This window comes from Molothrus aeneus, chromosome Z, assembly GCF_037042795.1.
Source record: "Molothrus aeneus isolate 106 chromosome Z, BPBGC_Maene_1.0, whole genome shotgun sequence".
NCBI classification, from domain to species: Eukaryota; Metazoa; Chordata; class Aves; order Passeriformes; family Icteridae; genus Molothrus; species Molothrus aeneus.
In genome coordinates, this window is record NC_089680.1 from 51,144,820 (window position 1) to 51,157,400 (window position 12,581).

At 39.9% G+C, this 12,581-nt stretch overlaps 1 protein-coding gene across 1 annotated transcript; it reads left to right on the forward strand.

Moving 5' to 3' along the window:
- Positions 1 to 2,927: 2,927 nt before the first annotated feature.
- Positions 2,928 to 12,183, forward strand: MINAR2 (membrane integral NOTCH2 associated receptor 2). Its single transcript, XM_066569812.1, has 3 exons — positions 2,928 to 3,107; positions 10,935 to 11,180; positions 12,004 to 12,183. The coding sequence occupies exons 1-3, from the start codon at positions 2,943 to 2,945 to the stop codon at positions 12,181 to 12,183; spliced, it is 591 nt and encodes a 196-aa protein (XP_066425909.1). The 5' UTR covers positions 2,928 to 2,942.
- Positions 12,184 to 12,581: the final 398 nt, after the last annotated feature.

A 12,581-nucleotide genomic window follows, 5' to 3' on the forward strand; every position in this document is an offset into this window, starting at 1 on the left:
GCCAGCCTGGCAGACTGCTGTGTAATTCCTGCCTGTGGAAAAGGCAACCCCTTGAGCTGCAGATTGCCATAATAGCCAATGAAAAAAATAAGATCCCAGAGCACCTGGATAAGTGTGTGCTCTTGGGTGAGAGTCAGCATGGCTTCAATTGTGAATGGGACAAAAAGGATCTGCTGGACACAGAAATCTCTGACAAAGTTCAGCATTACAGGATGTTCAAGAAACTTCATTCACACAGGACTACAGGAGCAATCTTTATGGTTTGAAAGGTGATTAAAGGATTGGAAGAAAAATGATCATCTTTCAGGATGGAGAGAAGTCAGCGGTATGGTTCCCTAAGGAGTTAGGGTTTTTGGCATTTTCATCAGTGGCATGAGGAAGAGTAAAAATTGAGTTCTCTGTCTAGGCAGGTGCCATAAAGCTCTTCTGGTTAACTCCTGCCTCAATTGTCAAGAAACAAAAAACTGAGTGATTGGACAAGACATTAACTGAAAAATTTTGATGTAGGTATGTGTCAAGTATTATGCCTATAAAAATAGCCTGAACCATTCCTATGAGACACTGAATTTGCAACTGGCACTCTCAGAAGTGAAGTTACTAGCCCTGTGAGAGTTACTACTGCTATGAGAATAGCAGGGAAAAAAAGCACCAGAAACTGATGGATGTTTTCAGAAGGAAAGATATAATTTTTCTCATTTTTGGAACTGGTGTAACCAGAACATGAGCATTGTATTCATTTATGGTTGCTGTATTTTAATGAACAATGTAGTGGAATTACAATGCAACACATTGAAAATAAATTAGCAAGGAGATAGACTAGGTGGCTTACAAGATGAGATTTAAAATGTTGATAATTCAGATTGAAAAGAAAGAGACTGAAATAACTATAGTTTAAACAATCCTGAACGTGATGGATAAACTGTATAGGGAGCTCTTAAAACTCTGCAGTACTACAAAAAGGGCATCCTTAATATGGTTAATATGGAAATTAATTTAAAAGACATAAAAGTAAGCAGTTTAGGCAGATGGTCATGAAGTTCTGAATCTTGCTTTTGGTGGAGGTACTCTCAGAAGAATTGAAAAACAGACAGTTTTATTGACAATTTATAAATAGATAATAAAAGGCCTGGAAAAGATACTTCAGCACAAAAAAAAAAAAAAAAGTGTGGCTTCTGAGAGAGTAAATGAATGAACTGCAGAAAGTAGCAGGGTGTACACTGACTCCCTAAACAGCATCTTGTTCTTGTCCTTTTCAAAAAAAGTGATAGATCCTGGGATTGGAGAGGTCTGACTTAATAAGATACCTTTTATGTTCTTATGTCCAATGCATTACTGTTGGTATGTAAACTCACACAGACACACACAACATCTTATGCAACAGTAGCACAGACAAGCCCTGTGTTTCTAGAGATGTTGGAAAGTCTATGTTTTAAAAGTCATGGTTGCATATACCCATGTATTTTAGAACACAAATTATTACTCTCTTTGTTATTACTGCACAGGGAAAAAGTGAGAACTATGTGCCATGGTAAGTCCAAAACAGCAGCTTCATAGTAATACCTATGGTACACTGGAAAGGTGTATTAGTGTTTCAGGGCTTTATTAAAGTGGGGAGATAGAGTTGTAAAGGTAGCACCAGGTTCCCCAAAAGCATGACAAAAGAGTCACTACTGTCTCTTTTGTGGCTGCTCACAGATACTTATATGAGCATCTACTTGAAAGGTGCCATATTAATAATTTTAAACAGATATGCTTTAAAATAATCTCCAATAATTACATGCAAGGAAACATCATGAGCTTTTAAAGTAATAGGTTTTACCTACATGTATATCCAACTATTAATTTTTACTTTCGTATTTAAAAAATGTTTTCCTATTATTTTGTTTCTATATTTCAGCTATTTTGTTTCAGCTATTTTTTGTGTGGTAAATAGATTTTTTTGATTCTGTGGTCAAAGTACAGAGCTAAATTTTTTGTGATGCCCTAATTCTCAGCACATATCTGATTCAAAAAAGGTTTTCCTGGATTTCAAGCAATGACCTTTCAAAAGCTTATCCTCTGTAGCAATTTCATCAAAATGAAACATATCCTAGAAAAACATACATATTTTAAGAAAAGGTTAAAATAAGAATGAGGAGGTTACTTTTGCTAGTCATACATAGAGGCCATAATGAGAAGGGGAATTTCATTAGCTGAAAGTCAAAAGGACTTAAGACGCATAAAATGATGATGAAAATATCAAATCTCAGAATAAAATAATAAAAGTGATGGGACTGAGACCATTCCATTCAAGTCAGTTACAGTGAATTTTTCCACGCATTTGAATGGGAGCAGAATCAATTCCCTGAAAACTTCTGTTATCAATTACTTGAAACAATCTAATATTTCCCAGGGTCAAGAAGAATTTACTGTGAAAGAAATCCTTGACCCTAAAAAAAAGTGCATGTTATAGCTGTTGTGGTAAATGGTACCAACCCACACACCACAATGGAGCCTCTTGGTACTGCTGCAGAAAAGGAAGACTCGCTTTGACGGGAAGCTGCTTTTAATTTTCTCGGGGGAAAAAAAAGTTACTTTGAAGTATTGTAGGCTTGACATTTTTGGCAGATAACTTGAGGAAGTGCTGGTATGCATTTAAGTGTCTTATGCATCTACTCACTGGTACTCAGTTTTAATGAGCACATATGTATCTATCAAAATAGACCTTGAACCTGAAAACTTAAGCCAGGCACTTAGAGAAACTTGTCCTGTCTGCTCTGCCACTTCTAAACAATCTTTTATCATTGGTAGATGATATAAGTGAGCCTGATACCAAACAGGGGTCAGATACAGTTTCAGGAAACTGTCGTATCCTTCTTCACATCATTAATAATAGAAAGAGCATGCACAGCCAGGAAGCAGAAGCTGGGGCTGTTTTCATTATTACTCTACAGCACAGAAACATGGACCTCTCCGTTTTGCCAAACAACAACCATCCTGATAAATTCCTGCAACTGGAGGTTAAATCTTTAGTGAAAAACTCTGCCTTTTTACCAGCCAACTGGGCAAAATTCCCAGAAGCAGCTTTACCTGGAGTGCAGCGGTGGCACAACAGGATCTATTTACAGGTAAGGTCTAAAGGAGGCTGACATGTTCCTGATTTTTCTACCTTGTTTTAAAGATCAGGAGAAAAATTACATGATGGTGACAGTTCAGCAGTAGTTCAGCTTCCTGCATCTCTTAATCGGGATCGTTAATATTACTGTGAATTTTCCCATGGACATCAGCAAGGATCAGGCTCCATAAGAATAGTAACTTTCTTCAGGGGGGGTCCGCAGACATTTTTCAGTGTATTAGGATTTCTACTGCTCTTTGTAACATTTTCATTGCATTTTCCAGAAAGTCTACTGAAGTCAAATACCACTTAATTGTATTGAAGCTGTGTGTGAAATATGCTCTCTGAAGTGAGAAAAGCCCCAGATTTAAAACTGAAAGTGAAGTGATATCCCTTAAACTTGATGAAAAGGCACATGAGAGGGACATTAGAAATACTTGCTACAAATGTATATATCTACATAGCTCACCATAACTTCCTTTTTATTTTCCTTATTTTTTTTTTCCCCTCATTCAACTTTGGCCTTCCCGTATACTGAAAGACAACTGTTGAAAGTGGGAAACATGCTGACTGCATTAATCCAGGTTATTATATAGTGGTAGCAGCAGTTTCTTGGTAAAAATGTAAATGTGCACTGCCTAGCAGAGGCCCTGGAGCTGGCGGAGGAGAAGTTCATGTCTGGATCCGCAGCAGTACAGCTGCATCAGCTCGCACCCCTCTGGGCCCCACTTGCTGCTCCACAGTGCTCCTTCCCTGCTGCCCAGGGAGCCCCTCGCCTTTCCCCACCCCTCGCATGAGCAAAAGCTCTAAGGTCTGGTTCTTGTCAAGGGATGGAGACATACGTAAGTGGTTGGGGGTGAGGGGAGTGATGGAGAAGGGTCTACATTCTCAGGATCCTTAGTATGGGAATCTGATTCCCCAGGGAAATGAGGACTAAGAGCCAAAAAAGCTTGAACCTGGGGGAAGGGAGAAGAGTGATGCTGAAAGTCTCCCATAGCTACTTCTTGTTGCACTTCTCCCTTTTCAGACATGTCTCCCCATCAGCTCTCTAAACCCCTTTGCTCCCTCTCAGAGTCCATTCCAATCCTCTTCCAACTGCAAAAGTCCTCCCCCCGTGATACCTGCTTCCATCCTCCCCCCCATTATATCCACTTTCATGATCCCCCCTTACTTCACTTAGCTTCTTCCCTGCCTCAGACACCCTTCCCTCTGCCTACTCCACCGCCTCCAGCTACTCTGTTCGTGTTGTATAATCTTTGCTGGCGGCTCCCCAAGGAGAGCTGGGGCGGGGAACACGCGGTCGCCCGTAGTGTCCCACGCAAACAACCCTAACCAAGGGACGGAGCCTGAAGGATCCCAAACCATAGGGGATGGCGCAATGCTGGCCTCACCCCCTCCCCCCCATCCAAGCCCCTCTTTTATGCAGGAGGGAGGCAGCCACACACAGAGCCTCCGCAGCAGCAGGGATCCTTCTCCCCATTGTTGTCAATCAGGACGCGCTGTCACCGAGCCAGGGCTGCAGAGCTGCGGGAGGATTAAAAATGTGTAGGGAGCCCCGTGCTTTTTGACTTGCGCTCTGCTTTTTTGCCACCAGCGAGAAGGTTTTCCTGGAACTCTGTGTCCCAGCCCGGGATGGCTGTTACAAAGGAAATGTCTGTACTCACCATGACTCCAAAAATGGAGTTTGCAAAGTGGTATTATTTTATAAGTGTTAAACCTAGGATACAATCTAAACTTTTTAGTGTAGTCATTAGAGAATTCAAACTGTTCAGATAAAATTCACTGTGCCATTCTCACTCCCTTACGAGCTTGCCTTCTTTTTCTCCTTTTGCTGACAATCAAATAAAGGGAAAAGTACTGATGAGTTCCAGACATTACAAGAAACACGATGGCACAGTGGAGAACTAATGGTGCAGGAATAACATATTTCAGTTTAAGATGAGAGAGATAATGGGGTTAAGGGTTAGATAATTCAGAAATGGAAAAAGGGGGGATGGGAGGAGGAGAGAGAGAATTAATTTCAGAATATGTGCATGATCTAAATATTCCTAAAATCATTAAACCTTGAGAGTAGCCTAAATTCCCTCTTTAGAAGTTAATATTCTCTAAAGAAACTAATGCTACTCTGGTCTCCCTACGCAAAGTGACTGCACAGTGGTATGTTTGTGGTCTCTCCAAACTTTTATTATGAGATCACTTAAATTCAAAAGCAGTGAAGTGCTTATGTGTTTTCTCCACCTTTAGGTTTTAAAATTTGTTTCCATTATAAAAAGCAGCTTCATGTAATGACAGAAAACTCCTGGTCTTTCTCCTCACTTTCCTCTTTGGTATCAGGCAAACTGAACAGCTTCTCCGTTTAGCATGTACTTTCATCATCTACTTTGACTAAAACAAACCATAAAGCAGTCCAGGAATTTTGGCCCTTCCTTGTGAAAAGCAGCATAAAAAGCACAGACTTTCTCCAGCAAATGTATCATTGCTGACCGCATTCTGCTCACCCTGACAATTTCCAGTTCTGCTGGACTCTCTGCCCCACAATGTGTTTTAATGTCCAGCACACACCAGACGATTAATCTTCCATATCTGTTTCTCATGCATGTCTTCCCTGTAGTCAGCCTGGTAGTTTTCTGCAATTCTCAGACTTCTCTTTCTTGTTTATATTTCCCATTTCTCCCCCCTATTTTTGGAAGACAGCAGAGAGCATTCAGTCTCAGCAGCATGCTACTTCTTGGCATGGTGTTTTTTTGGCCTTACATATGAGTTAATGCCTGTGTCCTGTCCTTGCTTGTTTCTCAGTATACCAGGACAAGAGGGTTTTTAAAAATCTGTAAGTTAGGTGCCGGTTTAGAATCACTTCTTTGTCCCCTGGCTCATACGTGCATTACATATTTCCACTCTCTCCCTTACTCTTCCCTAGACATCTGCAACTGGCCACAATAAGAGCCAGCTGCAAGGTTTGCAGGAGCTTTGGTCTGAGACTGTACAAAAGTTTTTATATAATGCTCTCACAGCCCTGCAGAGCTGCATTGCCAATGACAGATAAAACAGCTTTTTAAACTAAACAATTCATTAGAAGAAATAGTCTCAATAATGCACAATTTAAATAGTCCATATGAATATTCACTTTTGTCTAAATATTCCTGTCACTTTGGCTGAAGTGTTTGTAACCATCTACTGCTCTCTTTCCTGCCCATGTCTGGTGGCTTTTCAGTTTTGCAGTACCTGAGGCTGCCTTAATGTCTCTGACAAGGAATCCAGATCCCCTTGATTTCCTTCTTTGAGAAAAGTTTCATGTCTGGAATCATAGAAAGGTTTGAGTGGGAAGGGACATCACAGATCATCTGGTGCCAACTCCACTGCATTATGCAGAGATGTCTTCCCCTTGAGCAGGTGTCTTCAGGCTGGCTTTGAACACTCTCAGGGATAGGGCATTCACAACTTCTCTGAGCAACCTGTTCAAGTATCTCACCATCCTCACAAAGAATGCCATCCTTATAGCTAATCTAAACCGGTCCTCTTACAGTTTAAAGCCATTTCCCTTGTCCTATTTCTATAAAAATTCTCTCTCCAGCTTTCTTGTCAGGCATCTGTATGTACTAGAAGGGTGCTACATGGTCTGTCTGTAGCCTTCTCTTCCCCAGGCTGAACAACCCCAGCTCCCACAAATAGGAGAGGTGTTTCAACCCTCTGATCATTGCAGCCTCGTCTGAACCTGCTCAGGCTTCTCAGGAACCCTTGATGTGAGCTGTCTGCCCTACTGTCTTTCCTATCTCCTTATGCCCCTTCAGTTAATCCTTACCTTCCCAACTGCTTTTCCATTGCATTTTCTACGAGATGTGATTTGTTGAACGAAGCTCTCAAGTGCTAATATTCTTCATAACAAAAGAGCTTTTAATTTTCCAAATGTCTAGCAATACCTATACAGTTGATACACAGGGATTCTTAGCTACACCCTATAAGTTGTTTGCCTTCAAAATATTTCTCTATATCAGAAAAACGTCCTTATGAGTGTAGGGAGGGTCCTCCACAACCTCTTACAAGGCTTTTGCACAACAGAGGGCCATATTATTAAACAAACCACTGTCAAATATAATGACCACCCTTCTAGTACCTGTCATTAGGATTGAGAAGGCTGTTATGAAACAAATCCTGTAGTATTTGGTGGCTGTAAGTTTCTGTAGGACTGCCTTGGTTAAAACTTCTAGTTGTAGTAGCCCATCAACAGCATTTCTTACTTCCCCTGAGCATCATTGCCAACATCAAGTGGAAACTGGGGCTGGCCATGGGAAGAGAAACTGGTTCTGTCTGGAGGGAAAGGAAAGAAAGGCTTGAGTTCCATGAAGTATATTTCCTTAATTTTTTATCTGTCTCTTTGTTGTCTTCTTTCAGGTGGATGGGCTTGAAACCAAGATCTAGCCTTAACTGTTGATGTCCTGGGTTTTGTGGGTGATACCTCATATCACAGCCTGAGAAAATAATGGTTTGGCTCTTGGGTTGTTCAGTGCTCTTAACAACAATAGAAGTGGGAACAGAAGGATGCAGTCAAGATAAAAATGAGATAAAAATGTTTCCTAGTAATAAAGACTAAATTATTATTTTAGTTATGTGTATTGTAAGGTATGCATAACTTGCATTATAAAATAATCAGCAAGAAAAAAACATGGAACAGGCACATGTTGATTCAGTAATGGAACTAACATCAACCCTCTATAGATCTCTGGGCTTTTCACAGAGTACTAGCACTTGCATGTGACAGCTCTCTGAGTCTGTCAAAGAAGAACATACTCTTCTCAGTGAAAAATGAGTTATTAACCAGTTATAACAGTGTTCTTGCTCATGAGCTATATGTAGATCAAACACAGTTATGTGTTTGCAGAGTTGAGCACTTTTCATCTTGTTAAATAAGTATTTCACAAACGTATTTCATCTACAATTTTTAGTGTTCTCCATAACTACTGCTTCTTTGAGTATTCACTATCCATTTCTTCCATTCAGTGAATAATAACATAAATCGCCTTTGATTTGTTCTGTTCCAGCTCATTCACACTGTCTTCCTATATTCAGTGTATATAGTATGAATTCTCTAATGGATATTGATACCTAAATTTACAATACTTTTTCTTTGAACATTTGCTGCATGAGTCAGAGTTTGTGACAAAAGTTGGGAAGTGTTTTGAATCTTAAAAGAAAATGTAAAAAGGTAGCTTTTGCAACAATTAATACTAGCAAGCATATTTTGGTTATCTAATCTTATGTTTCTCTGCTTCTAGAAATGCATATGTTTAATGCAATATTTTTCATATTTCTTTGTATGATATCTTAGTCTTAAAACTTTTGGGGTTTGCATGTGATTCCAGCTTCTGTCCTTACTTTTCCCTAACTAGTCTGTAGAACATATCTATCACAGAAATTTTACAATCAAACATCTGCTGTACACAAGTACATTCTCCCAGTTAGCTTGTCATTTCAATATCTGTTCTCTAAAATTTCTGCCAACTATATCTTACCCCAAATTCTGATCCAGCTCTCATGATAAAACCTGGTTGCCCCTCCCAAACTGTTCCCTCTCTTATGTCTGCTCCAAGCCACCACACTCTCCTCATGCCCATGAAAAGAAAGGTACTCCAGACAGTAGGGGAAAAAAATTTTGCTACAAAGCACAGTTTTTATGAACAAATTTTTGCATTGTGCCATCTATTCCAAGTTTTGGAGGATTTTATGGAAAACAGCTTTGAAAATTACTGTCAAGTCACATTCTTTTCACAACATTTTAGCCTAGGGAGACCAATCAACCCCTGGTGAGACAGTTCGCGTTCTTCAACAAAATGTTCTCCAAGTTCAACTATTTAGCAAGCCTGAGGGAAGAGTCATTAAGGTCAATGACAAATCTTAAATAAGAAATAAAGTAAATAAAATAAAATGCAGTCAGAAAGAAAAGGCAGTTCAAAACACCAGCTCAGCTGAAATCTGGCCAGTACAGCCCAGAGGGCTTCAGTGCCAGCTGTAACTGCAATGCAAAGAGTAATATTATCAGGGGATGTGTGGAGGCTAAGGAACAACATGTGGAAATTATGAACTAACAGAAGGATGGGAGGTCGCTGAGGATCCACCCGCCTACTAATGGCAATTATTGATGGGAAACATGCTTAGTCACTTCTGCAGGATTGAGTGATAGGAATGCCAGCATAATCCTTCCTCCTAGAGTTTCTTAGACAAAGTCTGTTGTTTTCTCTTCTGCACCTTCACTTTCTGAGGGAAATCAGTCCTGATGCTTCCTTCCACACTTGCCTGCCTCAGAATAATGTATATGAATCTATACATGCACACATGACACTGCAGTCATTAAGTAGGTGATGGCACACAGGAGCTGATTTCCACTGAAAATGGGTCCACCAGCCCACAAAGCGAGCAGAAAATTACTCAAGCAGAAGAAGCCAACAGTTTGCTATCATCTTAGGGACCTTCACTGACTTGAGGAGGTGTCCAAGAAGTTCCCAAAGCCAGTGTGCAGGAGGTCAGATGCCCTGAGCTCCCACCAGAAAGGTGGAAGGAGAAGCAGGACATGCCCAGCACTTTTGCAGTTGAAGTCCATCCAGCCTGGGGTACTTTAATGTTTGGAGATCTCAGTAAAAGTAAAAATTCAGGGAAAGTCATCCTTACATGGAAGTAAGTTTCTCAGGACCTGTCTTCTTCATTGGCTGTTTACTATGCGCACTTTACGTTATGGGCATTGTGCAGCAGGTGCTGCCCATATCTTTGTGATTTCTGAGAGCAGGAGAGAGGTGGGGATTGCCCCCTCCCAGCATACCTGACACAGGACCACTGGGTCAGGCCAAGGCTCCCCTTGACTCAACATAAAGTTCCTAAGGATAAAAGTACTTGTGAGGAGGGATGAATATGCTCTGTGTTGGTTCTAAAATCCTAAGAAATGGGAGAGGTGTTAGTATAAGACAAAGGCTTTGCAAAAAGCAGGTCTCTTAGGTAGCTGACACACTGTGGTACCACAGATCAGTACCAGGTTAATTGAAAGTCTTGGGGACAGAAGGTTGGGACAAATCTTGAATAGCTTGGACTAGAGAGTCTGATTGCATTCCTCCAGGCAATTACAGATTGAAAAGTATCGTAACTACTATTTTACAGAACCCTAAAGAGGCCCTTAGTGCTGTTTTAAGAGGCAGCTTGTGATTTCTCAAAAAATATTATCCCACCAGGGCTTTTATTCTTCTTCCTCCCTTGACACTCACATGTTCTAAAAGGTCTTATTTAACAGCTTTTGTTATTGGGAGAATGCTCAGAAATTTAATTACCTCAGTTGAATGAAGAGCCTCTTCAACATCCTGACACTCTTGATCTAGCATTCAAGAGTGTGAACAGAACTGTGTAACTGTGTCACACCCCTGCTATCAGAGATGCATTTCCAGTTGAGGTTTTCACTTACACACCATTGCCCTTGCGATCATTCTGCTTTGCCCTTTCATCTTTGCTCTTGCATCACACATCCATGGCTTCCACCAGAACTATAATGTTCTACTGCAGCTCTGCATAGCACTGTTTCACCAAAGCAGAGGTCTTCTTCCAGCATGCATTGTAATGTCAGTTCACATTTGCAAAAGAATTTAATGTTCAGATTGTATCCACCTGCTTTCCCCAGAAGGAAGAAATCTGTCCAGAGCGAGCAGTCAGGCTCCCTTGCTGTAGAAGTTTGTCAGAAGGAGAAAAATGGTTGCATGTTCAGTTTTAAAATGATTCTGTTATATTATAAGTAATAATTCTGGAAAGGGGCCTATATTGTATGTAATGCAAATGAAAGCCAGGTTCTGATCTAACTTGTGTCTTACAGAGAGAAAAGAGAACTGTCACTGAGCTGCCAGGCTTAGACTTGAACATAGTCAGTCAAGAAATAATAGACAAATCACTGGGGAAACACATTACTCCCATCACCCTGAAATCCACAATCAAGAGCAACCCACTGTACAGTGATATCCATGTGGATGATGACTGGGAGGAGAAGAAAAAGACCCCTTCCTGGACTGTGCAAGACTATGACAGACAGTCACTGCACTCTAACTTGGCCAGCCACATAAAGGTAATTGGCTGCTGTGCTGAGTTTGAGCTAGTGAATTGGTGTGATCTGTATGGTGCGTGCATAAACCACTGTGCAGCCCTCTTGATCTTTAGGTGGGATTACAGAAGTAAATATGGAGGTATTTTCTGGTACAGACATGACACTAACATGAGTGTGATCAGGAAAGAAGTCTACATATCTAGTGAGATTCCAGGAATTTCAATTTTACAGTACATGACATCTGATGAGAGAAACTCTTAAACCACAATGCTGTACAACTCAGCCTCCCTGTTTACATAGGGAAGAGCTACAAATGCGGCACTTAAATACTATATAGTCACTTTATAACTGTTCATAGCAAAATTCTGTTATCAAATTACATCTGTTTTTCTCAGCCTCATCCACACTATACAGGCTCCTGCCTCCCTGTGGGTTGGCACAAATCACTTCTAGGATTACTTTAGTTTTTGTTTTGTTTTGGTTTGGGGTTTTTTTGTTGTTCCATTTTTTTGAAAAAGGAGTCAGAACTCTGTTTATACAGCATGGCATCTTTTCTTGAGAAGACAACATGGTTTGTTCTGGGTTTTTAAACACATTTCAATGGCTGGTGTCCTACTTTTGGTTCCTGGATGAAAAGTATGGTTTTAATTTTCCCCAGTGGAACATTTGCAGCATCTGGAAAGTAGCACAACCTACATTCAAGTGAAAGTGTCTTGCATACGTGTTGTGATATCTTAAATTCATTAATCAGTGTCTGATGATAGCCAAAATATTTCTGCGTATGTTCTAATGACTTTGTGTGTAAAAGAGAGAAACTGATTTCATTTTCTGATCTTTCTTCTAGGAAAATCCTAATGATCTAAAGTTCTGGATGGGGGATATTTATACTCCTGGGTATGATACCTTGTTAAAAAAGAAGGAGCGAGAAAAAAAACATTCAAAATATTGCCGAATCATTCTGCTCATGATACTAGCCATTTGCATTCTAATTACTGTAATCACACTTAGTATTTTACTTACTTAGCTCAGCCAAATAATGATGATTTTTTAAATAAATATTTTTATTAAATTATTTCCTTCTCTGGTTTTATTTGAATTCCATTTTTTTTGGTCACAAACACAATTCATTTGACATCACTTCTTCAAAATATTCCTGTACAACACAGAGAATTGACCCTGAAAAGAGACAAATATTCTGTGCATGCCTGAATGTCTCCTTACAGGTATAATTTAAAAAGAAAACTATATTCTATCTTTTTTAGTGCCTTATTTAGTCTAGTGATTTAAATCAGTATGTGTGGTATGTTACATATAGAGAACCAGCTGACTATTTGTCCTAATAAACACCTACTACACCATTTGTCTTTTTATGATACATATTTTTAGAATATAGAAAAACATTATAAAGCATCATTCAAGATA

Coding starts and splice junctions, on each gene's coding strand:
- MINAR2 (XM_066569812.1), top strand. CDS start 2,943: ATGGACCTCTCCGTTTTGCCAAACAACAACCATCCTGATAAATTCCTG. Junction 3,108..10,934: donor ACAACAGGATCTATTTACAG/GTAAGGTCTAAA, acceptor TGTGTCTTACAG/AGAGAAAAGAGAACTGTCAC. Junction 11,181..12,003: donor ACTTGGCCAGCCACATAAAG/GTAATTGGCTGC, acceptor TCTTTCTTCTAG/GAAAATCCTAATGATCTAAA.